General features: G+C 43.8%; 1 protein-coding gene across 7 annotated transcripts in view; it reads left to right on the top strand.

The window, feature by feature from the left end:
- Window positions 1–17,237, top strand: part of usp24 (ubiquitin specific peptidase 24) — a 61,403-nt gene that overhangs the window by 34,505 nt on the left and 9,661 nt on the right. For all 7 annotated transcript variants that reach the window (XM_074635992.1, XM_074635995.1, XM_074635993.1 and 4 more), the window contains 8 exons: window positions 1,559–1,683; window positions 2,729–2,870; window positions 3,030–3,180; window positions 3,322–3,417; window positions 3,647–3,750; window positions 4,020–4,133; window positions 6,788–6,995; window positions 7,086–7,175. In XM_074635992.1, the coding sequence (XP_074492093.1) occupies window positions 1,559–1,683; window positions 2,729–2,870; window positions 3,030–3,180; window positions 3,322–3,417; window positions 3,647–3,750; window positions 4,020–4,133; window positions 6,788–6,995; window positions 7,086–7,175 (1,030 nt within the window). The remainder of the gene's footprint in view (window positions 1–1,558; window positions 1,684–2,728; window positions 2,871–3,029; window positions 3,181–3,321; window positions 3,418–3,646; window positions 3,751–4,019; window positions 4,134–6,787; window positions 6,996–7,085; window positions 7,176–17,237) is intronic.

The following is a 17,237-nucleotide window of genomic DNA, read 5'->3' on the forward strand; positions in this document are numbered from 1 at the left end:
ATAGTAAAGCCTCGGTTAGACTCCTGAATGGACGCTTACATGGACAGCTTTGGACAACATGGACGCATAATAGTTCTGTTTATACTACTTTCTGGAGTCCAAACATGCACAGTAGATCGCTATGCTACCACTTACATCAAATTGTAGGTACACGTACGTCCACACAGAGTCTACACGAGTACGCGTACACCCTCTGATGAGAAAATTTACAACACGCAGATTCTCATGTACTTGCGGATGCAGAAAGGATAATTTTGGTTTGTCTATAATAAACTGTGTATCCAAAGTACAGACGCTCAGACCCTTAAGGACAAAAACATCCCTATTGAAACCCATTAAAGGCCATTACAGCATAAATCATGTATTCTATTATATCAGGCTTTCAATCTAGAGCTCTGGCTTCAAAATTGTAGTTTTTACTATTTTCTCATATTTGTGTTATGGGCCTGGTTTCCACCAGGAGCATTGCTGCTGTATCATGGATACTCCTATAAGGTAACAAGTGAGAGTTTTGATAATGATAATACACAAAAAATAAAAATGCATCAAAATCAATGTTGCTGTTAATCATTGACGTAGCCCAGACTGTGAAAAATAAAAATTACCCCATATCTAGCATTTAATATATTTAATTCAATGTGGAGTTTTTTTCATGAATAACAAGTGTCATTATGTAAAAATGGCAAAAACTGGCATTTAAAGGCACTGAAGTTGGTTAAAAGATTTAACTCAGTGAAAGTAGAAAATGCTTTAATATATAATTTTATGGAATTGTTTTGACGCAGACATTTTCCTCCTCTAAAGGTCATCAGAGCAACTTTTTTTAAAGTGAGGCACAAAGTTTAAAGGGGTAATATTCTCTGAAAATCAAACACATTTACTGTTTCATTTGCTTGTCAGTTTATTTTCCAGCTCCTGTTCCTACTTCACATAAGAACCACATAACCAGTGATTAGTGGAGCACATTAATCTGTGGCTTTAGTTTTCCAGGCAGATTTTAGCGGACCTCCTTGGGGCACATGAATGCAGCATCAGGCTTTGTGTGGGCCGTCCTGGTTTAGTTTGTAAGCATCTCCAGATGTCTGGCTCTGGAAGGCAGGACTGCTCGCTGGAGAAGTGGAACATAAAGAGACCACAGGAGCTGATAGTTGGCACCCTTCTCTCGCTCACTTGTTTGTTCCTATCCCCGCTAAAGACTACGACAAAGAAAGTTTGTTCTCGGGACGACGATTTCTTTCCAGAAATGTAGACACTTTCTGGAGCCGCTTCGAAGTCGGTTATCATCGATGTCAGTAAGAGATGTATTAGACGGGTCACTAGACAGGCTGGTTGGCGTACAGGTGGACACCATAAACCTTTACTGCAGTATGCTGAACAGGTGTGCTGTCAGAAAGTTTTGCACATATTTTATTATGTCTGGCGGTTTTTGTTATTGTTCATTTATTATTCATTCAAGCATGTGCTGAGTTTCCAGTTATGGATTATCAAATTGGGATGAATCAGAATCTAATCTTCGCCCTCCCTCTCTCCGTCTTTGTTTGTCCTTTTTATCTCTTAGTGGCAGCGCTCGTGGACGTTGGTACAAGTTCAACGACAACGTGGTGGAGGAGTTTGACATGAATGACGAAACTTTGGAGTACGAGTGCTTCGGGGGAGAGTACCGACCCAAAGTTTACGACCAATGTGAGTAATGTGAATAAACTCTGACGTCTGTGTGACAAAGTTCATTCAAGCGCTAAACATAAAGATCCCGTTTAAACACGTTTTAAGACATAAGAATAAAAAAAGTTCAATTACCTAGTTAAAAATGAGATCTGAAACATTCATGAAATTCAAATACTTCTTGTTTATTGCAAAAGACACAAGATATCTCCTACTTCACTGTCCATTCTCTGCGCTGGAGGCTTCCTCTCCACGTCACACTTGGGTAAATTGCCACGAGTGGCGTTCAAACGAGTTGTGATGTCACAAAAATCATCTTGTTAAACTGAGATTTACGGTGAGCACTGAGAAACTTCCCTCCTTCAGCGGATGAATGTGAAAACGGCCTTCTAGTGTTCAACTCTGCACATACATCACTCTGCACAGTGAAGGTCAAACATCCAACAATAAGCCATAATTCGCCACCTTTTTATGTGGCTGTCCAACCAGTGTTGATGGTGAACGTAGTCGATTGAAGCAATAAATTCCTCAGTGCTGCTATATTGACCCAAAGATCTGACTTCAGAGCCGCAAAATCTGTTGTTCTTCCTGCATACAGCGACGTCATTTAACGTGACAGTGACGTAGTTGGAGGCAGGGAAGAACTACAGTCTGCTTTTTCAGCTTGGATTTCTAGTCTCCGTCTCCGGGTAGCCAGGGAACGCCGTGCTCTAGTTGCCGCTCAGAAACAGAGCTTATGTTTTTTCTTTGCTTTTGCTTGTATTGCAATCTAGCTACTATTCCAACAGCGAAAATTACATCCCATAATATGAGTGCAGAGGATGTTTTGGCTGACTCAGACATTCAGCCGCATTTATGCGAGCCAGAGTAGTCGGTTAAAGAAATACAAGGGAGAGAGGCTGCGGCTGCATTAGCCATGCAAGAGGATGTAGCCGGCGGGGACCCTCCGGGGTCCGAAGTTTGCGCGCAATGCATCCTGGTATGTGTAGGTAGCGCCGACACGGCTGCACATGTTGTTCTCTCATGAGGCTCACACTTAGTAACCTTGATTTGTGTTTGTGTGCAGCCAACCCATACCCTGATGTGCGGAGGAGGTACTGGAACGCCTACATGTTGTTCTATCAGAAGATCAGCGACCAGAACTCGCCCGTCCTGCCCAAAAAAAGCAGAGTCAGCATCATGAGGCAGGAGGCTGAGGACCTTACACTGTGAGTGAACCTCCCATCATATACGACTGTGTACTCACCTCGTCAACATTCTCACTGGGTCATTCATAATGTATCAGCCAGTTTTCCTGCAGCAGTCAGCAGAATAACAGCGCTGTAGATCATCTGTCTAGAGTTGACCTGTGTCTCTATATGTTCCAGGTCTGCCCCGTCCTCTCCTGATGTTTCGCCACAGTCCTCTCCTCGTCCCCCTAGGGCCAACAACGACCGCCTCACCCTCCTCACCCGCCTGGTCCGCAAGGGAGAGAAGAAGGGCCTGTTTGTAGAGAAGATGCCTGCCAGCATCTATCAGGTAAAGTAACTTGGAGGCTGCAGGGAAGAAAGTCTGTCCTTACACCACCTCAACATTTGTTCTGTTAGTAATTGAGGGAGAATCATCTGGGACATCTGGGACATCCAGGTTCATCTGACCTCTTTTTTGTTTTTTGTGTAGATGGTGCGAGACGAGAATCTCAAGTTCATGAGGAACAGAGACGTCTACAACAGCGACTACTTCAACTTCACCCTCTCCCTGGCCTCCGTCAACGCAGTACGTGCTTCTACCGTTTGTGTTTCTGATTGTGTTTACTTACAAAGTAGAGCTGCTCAGGGATGTTAAAGTGGCCGTCCTTCAGATTTCAGACCCTGTTGATTTGGCGACACCCCGTTTACTGTTGGTGGTTGCAGCAAATATGGTTTAATTTTTTGGTAATTTATTGTTCATTATGTAAACATAAAGTCGCAGAGATCAGTGGCTTACATGTGTGTGTGTGTTACAGACGAAGCTGAAGCATCAAGACTACCAACCGATGGCCAAAGAGAGTCTTCAGCTGGCCGTTCACTTCCTCTTTCACACCTACCTGCACACCAAAAAGAAACTCCGGTGAGTACACACTTACATCCACACCTGTCAATAATGAACATAAGCAGCAATGTTATACCTGTATTACTGGTGCATTCAGATGCTCCTCGGGTGCTCCCATATCCCGAGTTGGGAAGTCGTTCTTCCGACTTCAGTGTGTTCTTGAGTTTTAAATCATACTGTGGAAACAACAGAGAAGATTCACATGAATTTTCCCAGTCGGAAGGGAACTAATTTTTCCGATTATTCCGACACCACCTGAATGCATCATGCACCTGTATCTCCTGCAGGGTGGACACAGAGGAGTGGATGGCGACCGTGGAGGTGTTGCTGACTAAGAGTTGTGAAGCGTGCCAGTGGATGGTGCAGTACCTGGTTGGACCAGAGGGACGAGAGATCACCAGGTCAGTGCTTGTTAACTCACAGACCTGTTACATTATGTACAGTATTGATGATTACATAATGTTCCAGCACAAGAAAGGGGTTTATAGACTTAGCAAGGGTTTAGCAAAGGTGTACTGTAAGGTTTTGGGGGTGAAATATTCCTATAACATAACTTTTATTATATTTCTTTCTTATGGAGGACAGAACCTGCCAGAATCAAAAATAGATGAATATATAAATATGCCTTTAAATGTACTAAAACTAATATTAAAAAAAAATGTAGGCATTAATTAATTTATTTATTTTTAAATGTATGTATGTATTTATTTGTTTTTAATTTTTAATGAATGCAAAATAAATACATAAATAAAGATATATACAAAAATAAATACATTAATTAATTGATAAAAAATGTGCTTCTTTATTTATTAACCTTTGTATTAATGCCCCTATCTACTCTTTTATTTAATTGAAATTTCTTTTATTGACTATTTAATTTATTTATTTTTGCATTTATTTTTAAATGTATTTATTCATTATTAAATGTATCTATTTATTTGTTTATTTATTTCTGAATGTTTTCCCCTTTGTCTACATTTATTTTACATCTATTATTTTTGGTATATTTAATGGCATATTTATTTATTGAGCAATTTATTTATTTATTTTTTATTTGGGCAGGTTCCGTCCTCCATAGTTTGATGGCCAGCTTGTACTGAAATAGGGCAGACAAAATAGAACAAAGTGCAGTTTTCTGTCCACCTGCTCCACAATAGGTTTCCAAAAAGCTTTAGTCAGACAGTGTATTAGTGACTGTATTTGAGTTCTGCAACCAAAATGTCATCTTCATACAGTTCCAGAAACATCAAGCTTGGATATACTGTATGTTTGCAAGCGTGTTTGCAGGGTCTTATCCTGGGTTTAATCTCTGCAGCATTTTTGTAGCTGTCGTAGTGATATGCGATACCATAGACTTGGCAGCTCGCAGCCTCTTTCTAATCAATGCACATTAAACCCTCTGACCTCACATTATTCCACCCTGATAATGCTGCTGCATTGTCTAAAGCTTCACTCTCTTCCTCTCAAGTACACAGACTTTATATAGAACGGTCCCTTATATCTCTATAGTATGTTTTAATCACACAAATACACAGACACACCATCTTCAATAAGCTCTTAATTGCATCTTCACTGACAGCTGGAGAATTAAAACCACCTGTGTGTGTGTGTGTGTGTAGCTGAAAGAGGAGGTCACTGTCATTGTGGAATTTAACATTTAAAACCAGTGGATAATTTCCCAAAGTGTGTGTTTTCTCCAGAAAGGACTTGTCTTACACTACTGTGTTCAGGCATGGGATGATGATATAGCCCTCAGACACCAGCACACCCCGGCCCTCTTCACACACCACACACCCCGTCACACAGTGAGAGGAGAAACAGAGTCACACTCGGCTGTGTGTCTCGAGGCCAAAGCCGCCAGCAAAACAGCAAATCTTTTTTTCTCACACAAATGGTGTTTTCGCAGGCTCTTGCTGTCTCTCAGCCTTACCCCGTGTCAGGACCGCAAGCATATCAGACACGTTTTTCACTTGTGTCTGACGCAACAGTTACGCTCTCATTTTAATCTATGCAGTTGTCCGGCTCCATGCACACTTGCATCTCACATGCGTAACCACAACCTGACACGTTAATTTACAATATTTAAAGTATATTTTTTCCAACAATACGCATGTAAACGCAAGGTTGTTGCCCAATTAAACACTACTGCTTCACTACAATTAATGCATATTTTAGGGTTTTATCATTTTGATAATTCATCTTTTATCATATTAACTTTGTTTTCGTATCATCCGACCTTGTTCTTTGATTGTATTGTTTCCGATGGCATGTTTTATCATTTACTGCTGTTTATTTATTGATTCGGTATCATCTATCATTAAGTTACGTGCGGAACATAGCAAAACTATCAAAACGCCTTTGCACTTGATCTGCTCAAATATATTAGCATAACCCAAAAACAAAAAATTTGCATATTTCAAATAACTGATGGAGTGTTGACAAATATTTTGTTCACATTTCTACATTTAGAAATCTTTTAAATCAGTTATTTTTTATTTGTTTATTTAGCAAAATCTTGTCCAATTTTTGTATTTTCTTTTTAATTTATGGCACAATTTCAATACTTTTATCAATTATTGTAGTTTATTGAATTATATAGCCTTTTAGCTTAGGTTGAACAGATTTTAAGATATAAAGCATTTGAAGATAATGACATCACAGCAAGCAACAAATACCAATGTAGGTACTGGCGGACCATTTTCATTGTTCAAAGTTCAAAGGGTTAAAGTTTTTGTTCAAACGCTCAAACTATCAGAGGCGTCGGGTTCAGTGTAAAATTATGAATGAATCATATGCATCATTGTTGATGGATAAATAGACCAGGAATATGCACTTATCCAAGGAAAACTACACACAGTTCAGTTCAGTGTTGCATTAATGCTGTTGTGACACTTGTGGTCTAGACTCTGAGTTATTCCCTCTCAAAAGACACTGAGGATGTTCATACATCATTATCACATTATTATTTTGGTTTCCTGCCTTATACGTTCACTTCCCTTCACTGTGCTCATCATTAACAACACTGACATTGATTATGATTCTATCTCCTCCTCAGGGTTTGTCTGCTGGAGTGCAGTGTCCGGGAGGTGAGGGTGGTGGTTGCATCCATCCTCGAGAAGACTCTGGAGAGCGCGCTTCACTTCGGAGACCCGGGGATGGACGCCCTGACCGACACGCTGCTCTCCTTATTGGACAAAGATGTTCCTGAGAATGTGAAAAACTGCGCGCAGTACTTTAGCCTCTTCAGTAACTTCGCTCAGAGGGTAAAACACCATCAACATATGAGTAGAATCAGATTTTTCTGCACTCTTTAGTGCTCAAACATTGATTTAAATGTGTCTTGTCTCTCTCAGGGATGCGGTCCTTGTCAGCTGTTGTTGAAACACTCAGCTTATCGACGGATGCTCATCTTCCTGTTGGGACCCAACAGGCAAAACAACCAGGTAGGTTTTGATTTGAGACACACAATTTTACTTTCACTTTGACCCCTGCACTTTTTCATTCAGGATTTTCTTAACCTTAAAGGGATTTTTGGATTGTTTGAAGTGGGGTTGTATGAGGTACTTATCCATCGGCATGGCACTTATTCATTGAATAAGAGTGCATTTATGTTTCTAGTAAAACAATACACCATCATTGTGATATGTCTTGTACACCTTACAGTGAAGGTGTCAGTAAATAAATATCTAAACATAATAAATAAGGTTTAATGATCTTTAATTATAACAGTTCTGATCGGTCAGGAATAGGCGTGGTTTTGAATATTAATAGCTATTTACAGACTGTGTGGACTAAAACACACAAGACACCTGATTCTCCTTTACAATAATTCTCTACATGTTTACAGTCAGGCAGGTAAACTCATTAAAATGTGCAATAATTAAGATCAGTGTATATGATGGAAGAGAGAGCGCAAAACAAACTTTTCTTTGTACTTTATTTTTGTACTTTATACAGATTCACTGAATCAGCAGAACCTCTGTCTGAGTTGAATATTTACAGCAAATGATGAGAGACATGAGCAGAAATGAATTCATATTATTTATTTATATTATTATTTATTTTATTTAATTAGATGTTCATTATTATGCACTGATTGTGGGAGAACTGGATCACCCAGATCGAACCCGTGCGTAACACAACAGTAGACAACACTGACTACTGCGGTGGCGCTGAGAGCTCAAGCCCTCGCATTCATTCAGAAGGAAAAAGTCAATTTTTCCTTCAAGATGAATGACACATTGAAGACATTTTTTATCTATAGAATAAGTCCAATTATTCACTATATGTGGGATAAACCGGAGCCCCCGGAGAAAACCCATAAACCACCTTACCACGTCGTCACGGCGGTGAGCATTGAGGAGAAGAACCTGCACATGCAGCACCTCTGTCTCGGTGGTGCCATCAGGTGACTTTTGACGGCGGAGGCGATACGCTCTCCGAGTGCCGGTTTACCCCCTTTCAATGACACCAGCAGCCACGTCGCATTGCCCCACGTCTTAATTAGGTCCCGGTAAATGGTCTTTTCGAGGTTTTCCCATCTTTCTAGGCTGGAATCGAAATCGAGACCCTCGACTTCGGCCCACGTTTGTTCAAAAAGGCGCTGGATGATGTCATGGACGTTTGAAAGGGTCCAGGTCACTTTCGCCTTCTTGAAGATCCGCGTGACCAACCTCTCCAAGATCACCTCGACGCAGTTTTTGTTTTGTACATTCCGCGCTCGACGTTCACAGTCATCACGAAAAACCGGGGCAGGCGGGGCAGTGATTGCCAAAGGTTTCCTGGCCCTGGGCTTAGTGCCCAGTATGGCGTGTCTCATATTGTTGGCGAGGTCGCCGGACTGAAAGATCTGCCACCATCTGGCCAGACACAGGAAACCGAGCACCTTCCGCTGCAAGTCGGCGCGCATGTTAGCACGTATCACCGGCTCGGGGATGATCTCTGGTCCGTGTAGGATGTGTGTGTAGAGGAGATCACTTAAGACCTTTGTGAACTCCAAGACTCGACCGGGGGGAATGTTTAGGAGCGGAGCGCCGAGTCCCAGAAGATCGTGGTTCTCTGTTTTTTTCATCAGATCGTTAATCTTCTTTGTGAGAGACTTCGCCGACTCCCGGCTGTGAACTTTGGAGCTTCGGTGGAATTTTTTCCTCATCTGTGCCACGATGCGATGGATGCAAGATTTGGCAAAGCACTTTGCCAAAAGCTTCTTAATTTTGCTTCTGATGTTTTTCTTGGAGCGTTTGCTCTTCTGCTCCGAAGGAGTCTTTAGAGCCTCTTCGGCGATACTCCGAGCGATTTCTTCCGCGACGTATTCAATCTCCCGAGCGCTTTGAGACTGCAACAGCGCGTACTCGGAGTCCGGCACGTCAACCAAGAGAGGTTCGGTGATGACGTTCAACTGCGTCTTGATGATGATTTGGACAATAGCGATGTCTTTCATCGAAATCACGACGTCAGACGAAGGCGGCGTCGCATGGCGGTCTTTGGCGTCTGAAGGTTCCAGTTCCACATCTGATTCTTCGTAGATGGTCCTCTGCTTGCGCTGTCGAGGCGAGAACACCGACTTCATCTTGCCAATGAATGTCTGGCACATTTTGCAGGCGTGCAGAATCATGCTGTTGAGTCTGCTGGGAGGAGTGAGACGCTGAACTATGCCCTCGGGGCTGGAGAGGGCACTTCGGACGCTCTCCGAAACCTCTGCAGAGATCAATGTCGTTAAGTTTTTGGAGCTCGGACACTGAACCGAGACGTCGACACCCAGAGCTTCGGCAAAACTCCGAGAGATTGTGTCGCCCAGATTGATTTGGACGTCGTCCTCAGACGCCAGGGTCGTGCTCCCGAGAGATTTCAGGAAAGCTTTTGTCAAGGCCGCTGTCATGTCCAACAGCAACTCTCCCATCATGGTCATAGTGGCGTCGTCGGGGCTGCCGGATTTCAAAAATCCCCACTGATCCGCCGTCATCCCCTTAAAGAAGGAGTTGAGCAGCTTGGAAACAACGCGACGGACGTTGAACTCGGGCATGATGGCTTCTGGCTGGGAAGTTCTTGATGACACCATGATGCTGATTTACGGTCAATTCTTGTCGATGCTTCGTGGTTTTTGGAGAGAAATTCACTGCTTCTCTCAGTAGATAGTCTGATGAGTGAAAATAATCGTTAGTTGCAGCCCTAATTATTATTAACTAACATGTAAGCTGCATTTAAATGTTGAGGCTAATTTTAACTGCTTCATATACTGTTGGGAGGTTTAATCTAAAGCAATGCATTCATAAAATTCATACCTCTTCCTCTTGAGACAACTGCTTCTTTCAGTCGATGTGTTTCGTCTGATCGAGTCTTCAGATTCAACTGCAGTTGTGTGATTCTGGGACTCTCTCCTGAATGTCACTCCTTTATGATGTCACTGCTCCTTTAAGATGTCACAACTCCTTTAATTCATCAGTGTTCCATCTAGTGATGTCACGATGCAGTGATGATGTCACCACTGCTGTGATGTCACCCAAACACACCCACACACACCTGCACACACACGTGCACACACACGTGCACACACACACGCGCGCGCACACACACACGCACACTACACAGAAACGTGCACACTACACACACATACAAACATGCACACACTTGCACACTACACACACATACATACTACATACACACACGTGCACACACACACACTAAGGTCTCGTTTGGGCCCTCACTGCATTATAAAATAAAAGCACAACATAATAAAAGCACAACATCAGCATAATCACTTCCTGTATTAGATTGTTTTGTCCATCTTTACACCGTCACTGTGTGTGTTCTTTCCACCTTGAGTGATGGAGATGCTTTCCAGCTCTCTCACAGTCACTTGTTGACCTGGTAAACTCACCTGAACCTGTCTGCAGAATGTGGGCAGCCGTGGTGTCCCTCACATTTATAGGCTTATTGAATGAACTAATGTATGAGTTATCTTTACACTTAAAAACACACGTCTCCCCCCCTCTTAAAATAACCTCATTTATTGTCATTGAATAAGAGTGCATTTATGTTTCTAGTAAAACAATACACCATCATTGTGATATGTCTTGTACACCTTACAGTGAAGGTGTCAGTAAATAAATATCTAAACATAATAAATAAGGTTTAATGATCTTTAATTATAACAGTTCTGATCGGTCAGGAATAGGCGTGGTTTTGAATATTAATAGCTATTTACAGACTGTGTGGGCTAAAACACACAAGACACCTGATTCTCCTTTACAATAATTCTCTACATGTTTACAGTCAGGCAGGTAAACTCATTAAAATGTGCAATAATTAAGATCAGTGTATATGATGGAAGAGAGAGCGCAAAACAAACTTTTCTTTGTACTTTATTTTTGTACTTTATACAGATTCACTGAATCAGCAGAACCTCTGTCTGAGTTGAATATTTACAGCAAATGATGAGAGACATGAGCAGAAATGAATTCATATTATTTATTTATATTATTATTTATTTTATTTAATTAGATGTTCATTATTATGCACTGATTGTGGGAGAACTGGATCACCCAGATCGAACCCGTGCGTAACACAACAGTAGACAACACTGACTACTGCGGTGGCGCTGAGAGCTCAAGCCCTCGCATTCATTCAGAAGGAAAAAGTCAATTTTTCCTTCAAGATGAATGACACATTGAAGACATTTTTTATCTATAGAATAAGTCCAATTATTCACTATATGTGGGATAAACCGGAGCCCCCGGAGAAAACCCATAAACCACCTTACCACGTCGTCACGGCGGTGAGCATTGAGGAGAAGAACCTGCACATGCAGCACCTCTGTCTCGGTGGTGCCATCAGGTGACTTTTGACGGCGGAGGCGATACGCTCTCCGAGTGCCGGTTTACCCCCTTTCAATGACACCAGCAGCCACGTCGCATTGCCCCACGTCTTAATTAGGTCCCGGTAAATGGTCTTTTCGAGGTTTTCCCATCTTTCTAGGCTGGAATCGAAATCGAGACCCTCGACTTCGGCCCACGTTTGTTCAAAAAGGCGCTGGATGATGTCATGGACGTTTGAAAGGGTCCAGGTCACTTTCGCCTTCTTGAAGATCCGCGTGACCAACCTCTCCAAGATCACCTCGACGCAGTTTTTGTTTTGTACATTCCGCGCTCGACGTTCACAGTCATCACGAAAAACCGGGGCAGGCGGGGCAGTGATTGCCAGAGGTTTCCTGGCCCTGGGCTTAGTGCCCAGTATGGCGTGTCTCATATTGTTGGCGAGGTCGCCGGACTGAAAGATCTGCCACCATCTGGCCAGACACAGGAAACCGAGCACCTTCCGCTGCAAGTCGGCGCGCATGTTAGCACGTATCACCGGCTCGGGGATGATCTCTGGTCCGTGTAGGATGTGTGTGTAGAGGAGATCACTTAAGACCTTTGTGAACTCCAAGACTCGACCGGGGGGAATGTTTAGGAGCGGAGCGCCGAGTCCCAGAAGATCGTGGTTCTCTGTTTTTTTCATCAGATCGTTAATCTTCTTTGTGAGAGACTTCGCCGACTCCCGGCTGTGAACTTTGGAGCTTCGGTGGAATTTTTTCCTCATCTGTGCCACGATGCGATGGATGCAAGATTTGGCAAAGCACTTTGCCAAAAGCTTCTTAATTTTGCTTCTGATGTTTTTCTTGGAGCGTTTGCTCTTCTGCTCCGAAGGAGTCTTTAGAGCCTCTTCGGCGATACTCCGAGCGATTTCTTCCGCGACGTCTTCAATCTCCCGAGCGCTTTGAGACTGCAACAGCGCGTACTCGGAGTCCGGCACGTCAACCAAGAGAGGTTCGGTGATGACGTTCAACTGCGTCTTGATGATGATTTGGACAATAGCGATGTCTTTCATCGAAATCACGACGTCAGACGAAGGCGGCGTCGCATGGCGGTCTTTGGCGTCTGAAGGTTCCAGTTCCACATCTGATTCTTCGCAGATGGTCCTCTGCTTGCGCTGTCGAGGCGAGAACACCGACTTCATCTTGCCAATGAATGTCTGGCACATTTTGCAGGCGTGCAGAATCATGCTGTTGAGTCTGCTGGGAGGAGTGAGACGCTGAACTATGCCCTCGGGGCTGGAGAGGGCACTTCGGACGCTCTCCGAAACCTCTGCAGAGATCAATGTCGTTAAGTTTTTGGAGCTCGGACACTGAACCGAGACGTCGACACCCAGAGCTTCGGCAAAACTCCGAGAGATTGTGTCGCCCAGATTGATTTGGACGTCGTCCTCAGACGCCAGGGTCGTGCTCCCGAGAGATTTCAGGAAAGCTTTTGTCAAGGCCGCTGTCATGTCCAACAGCAACTCTCCCATCATGGTCATAGTGGCGTCGTCGGGGCTGCCGGATTTCAAAAATCCCCACTGATCCGCCGTCATCCCCTTAAAGAAGGAGTTGAGCAGCTTGGAAACAACGCGACGGACGTTGAACTCGGGCATGATGGCTTCTGGCTGGGAAGTTCTTGATGACACCATGATGCTGATTTACGGTCAATTCTTGTCGATGCTTCGTGGTTTTTGGAGAGAAATTCACTGCTTCTCTCAGTAGATAGTCTGATGAGTGAAAATAATCGTTAGTTGCAGCCCTAATTATTATTAACTAACATGTAAGCTGCATTTAAATGTTGAGGCTAATTTTAACTGCTTCATATACTGTTGGGAGGTTTAATCTAAAGCAATGCATTCATAAAATTCATACCTCTTCCTCTTGAGACAACTGCTTCTTTCAGTCGATGTGTTTCGTCTGATCGAGTCTTCAGATTCAACTGCAGTTGTGTGATTCTGGGACTCTCTCCTGAATGTCACTCCTTTATGATGTCACTGCTCCTTTAAGATGTCACAACTCCTTTAATTCATCAGTGTTCCATCTAGTGATGTCACGATGCAGTGATGATGTCACCACTGCTGTGATGTCACCACTGCTGTGATGTCACCCAAACACACCCACACACACCTGCACACACACGTGCACACACACACGCGCGCACACACACACACGCACACTACACAGAAACGTGCACACTACACACACATACAAACATGCACACACTTGCACACTACACACACATACATACTACATACACACACGTGCACACACACACACTAAGGTCTCGTTTGGGCCCTCACTGCATTATAAAATAAAAGCACAACATAATAAAAGCACAACATCAGCATAATCACTTCCTGTATTAGATTGTTTTGTCCATCTTTACACCGTCACTGTGTGTGTTCTTTCCACCTTGAGTGATGGAGATGCTTTCAAGCTCTCTCACAGTCACTTGTTGACCTGGTAAACTCACCTGAACCTGTCTGCAGAATGTGGGCAGCCGTGGTGTCCCTCACATTTATAGGCTTATTGAATGAACTAATGTATGAGTTATCTTTACACTTAAAAACACACGTCTCCCCCCCTCTTAAAATAACCTCATTTATTGTCATTGAATAAGAGTGCATTTATGTTTCTAGTAAAACAATACACCATCATTGTGATATGTCTTGTACACCTTACAGTGAAGGTGTCAGTAAATAAATATCTAAACATAATAAATAAGGTTTAATGATCTTTAATTATAACAGTTCTGATCGGTCAGGAATAGGCGTGGTTTTGAATATTAATAGCTATTTACAGACTGTGTGGACTAAAACACACAAGACACCTGATTCTCCTTTACAATAATTCTCTACATGTTTACAGTCAGGCAGGTAAACTCATTAAAATGTGCAATAATTAAGATCAGTGTATATGATGGAAGAGAGAGCGCAAAACAAACTTTTCTTTGTACTTTATTTTTGTACTTTATACAGATTCACTGAATCAGCAGAACTTCAGTCTGAGTTGAATATTTACAGCAAATGATGAGAGACATGAGCAGAAATGAATTCATATTATTTATTTATATTATTATTTATTTTATTTAATTAGATGTTCATTATTATGCACTGATTGTGGGAGAACTGGATCACCCAGATCGAACCCGTGCGTAACACAACAGTAGACAACACTGACTACTGCGGTGGCGCTGAGAGCTCAAGCCCTCGCATTCATTCAGAAGGAAAAAGTCAATTTTTCCTTCAAGATGAATGACACATTGAAGACATTTTTTATCTATAGAATAAGTCCAATTATTCACTATATGTGGGATAAACCGGAGCCCCCGGAGAAAACCCATAAACCACCTTACCACGTCGTCACGGCGGTGAGCATTGAGGAGAAGAACCTGCACATGCAGCACCTCTGTCTCGGTGGTGCCATCAGGTGACTTTTGACGGCGGAGGCGATACGCTCTCCGAGTGCCGGTTTACCCCCTTTCAATGACACCAGCAGCCACGTCGCATTGCCCCACGTCTTAATTAGGTCCCGGTAAATGGTCTTTTCGAGGTTTTCCCATCTTTCTAGGCTGGAATCGAAATCGAGACCCTCGACTTCGGCCCACGTTTGTTCAAAAAGGCGCTGGATGATGTCATGGACGTTTGAAAGGGTCCAGGTCACTTTCGCCTTCTTGAAGATCCGCGTGACCAACCTCTCCAAGATCACCTCGACGCAGTTTTTGTTTTGTACATTCCGCGCTCGACGTTCACAGTCATCACGAAAAACCGGGGCAGGCGGGGCAGTGATTGCCAAAGGTTTCCTGGCCCTGGGCTTAGTGCCCAGTATGGCGTGTCTCATATTGTTGGCGAGGTCGCCGGACTGAAAGATCTGCCACCATCTGGCCAGACACAGGAAACCGAGCACCTTCCGCTGCAAGTCGGCGCGCATGTTAGCACGTATCACCGGCTCGGGGATGATCTCTGGTCCGTGTAGGATGTGTGTGTAGAGGAGATCACTTAAGACCTTTGTGAACTCCAAGACTCGACCGGGGGGAATGTTTAGGAGCGGAGCGCCGAGTCCCAGAAGATCGTGGTTCTCTGTTTTTTTCATCAGATCGTTAATCTTCTTTGTGAGAGACTTCGCCGACTCCCGGCTGTGAACTTTGGAGCTTCGGTGGAATTTTTTCCTCATCTGTGCCACGATGCGATGGATGCAAGATTTGGCAAAGCACTTTGCCAAAAGCTTCTTAATTTTGCTTCTGATGTTTTTCTTGGAGCGTTTGCTCTTCTGCTCCGAAGGAGTCTTTAGAGCCTCTTCGGCGATACTCCGAGCGATTTCTTCCGCGACGTCTTCAATCTCCCGAGCGCTTTGAGACTGCAACAGCGCGTACTCGGAGTCCGGCACGTCAACCAAGAGAGGTTCGGTGATGACGTTCAACTGCGTCTTGATGATGATTTGGACAATAGCGATGTCTTTCATCGAAATCACGACGTCAGACGAAGGCGGCGTCGCATGGCGGTCTTTGGCGTCTGAAGGTTCCAGTTCCACATCTGATTCTTCGCAGATGGTCCTCTGCTTGCGCTGTCGAGGCGAGAACACCGACTTCATCTTGCCAATGAATGTCTGGCACATTTTGCAGGCGTGCAGAATCATGCTGTTGAGTCTGCTGGGAGGAGTGAGACGCTGAACTATGCCCTCGGGGCTGGAGAGGGCACTTCGGACGCTCTCCGAAACCTCTGCAGAGATCAATGTCGTTAAGTTTTTGGAGCTCGGACACTGAACCGAGACGTCGACACCCAGAGCTTCGGCAAAACTCCGAGAGATTGTGTCGCCCAGATTGATTTGGACGTCGTCCTCAGACGCCAGGGTCGTGCTCCCGAGAGATTTCAGGAAAGCTTTTGTCAAGGCCGCTGTCATGTCCAACAGCAACTCTCCCATCATGGTCATAGTGGCGTCGTCGGGGCTGCCGGATTTCAAAAATCCCCACTGATCCGCCGTCATCCCCTTAAAGAAGGAGTTGAGCAGCTTGGAAACAACGCGACGGACGTTGAACTCGGGCATGATGGCTTCTGGCTGGGAAGTTCTTGATGACACCATGATGCTGATTTACGGTCAATTCTTGCCGATGCTTCGTGGTTTTTGGAGAGAAATTCACTGCTTCTCTCAGTAGATAGTCTGATGAGTGAAAATAATCGTTAGTTGCAGCCCTAATTATTATTAACTAACATGTAAGCTGCATTTAAATGTTGAGGCTAATTTTAACTGCTTCATATACTGTTGGGAGGTTTAATCTAAAGCAATGCATTCATAAAATTCATACCTCTTCCTCTTGAGACAACTGCTTCTTTCAGTCGATGTGTTTCGTCTGATCGAGTCTTCAGATTCAACTGCAGTTGTGTGATTCTGGGACTCTCTCCTGAATGTCACTCCTTTATGATGTCACTGCTCCTTTAAGATGTCACAACTCCTTTAATTCATCAGTGTTCCATCTAGTGATGTCACGATGCAGTGATGATGTCACCACTGCTGTGATGTCACCACTGCTGTGATGTCACCCAAACACACCCACACACACCTGCACACACACACGTGCACACACACACGCGCGCGCGCACACACACACACGCACACTACACAGAAACGTGCACACTACACACACATACAAACATGCACACACTTGCACACTACA

This window comes from Sebastes fasciatus, chromosome 5 (assembly GCF_043250625.1).
Source record: "Sebastes fasciatus isolate fSebFas1 chromosome 5, fSebFas1.pri, whole genome shotgun sequence".
NCBI classification, from domain to species: domain Eukaryota; kingdom Metazoa; phylum Chordata; class Actinopteri; order Perciformes; family Sebastidae; genus Sebastes; species Sebastes fasciatus.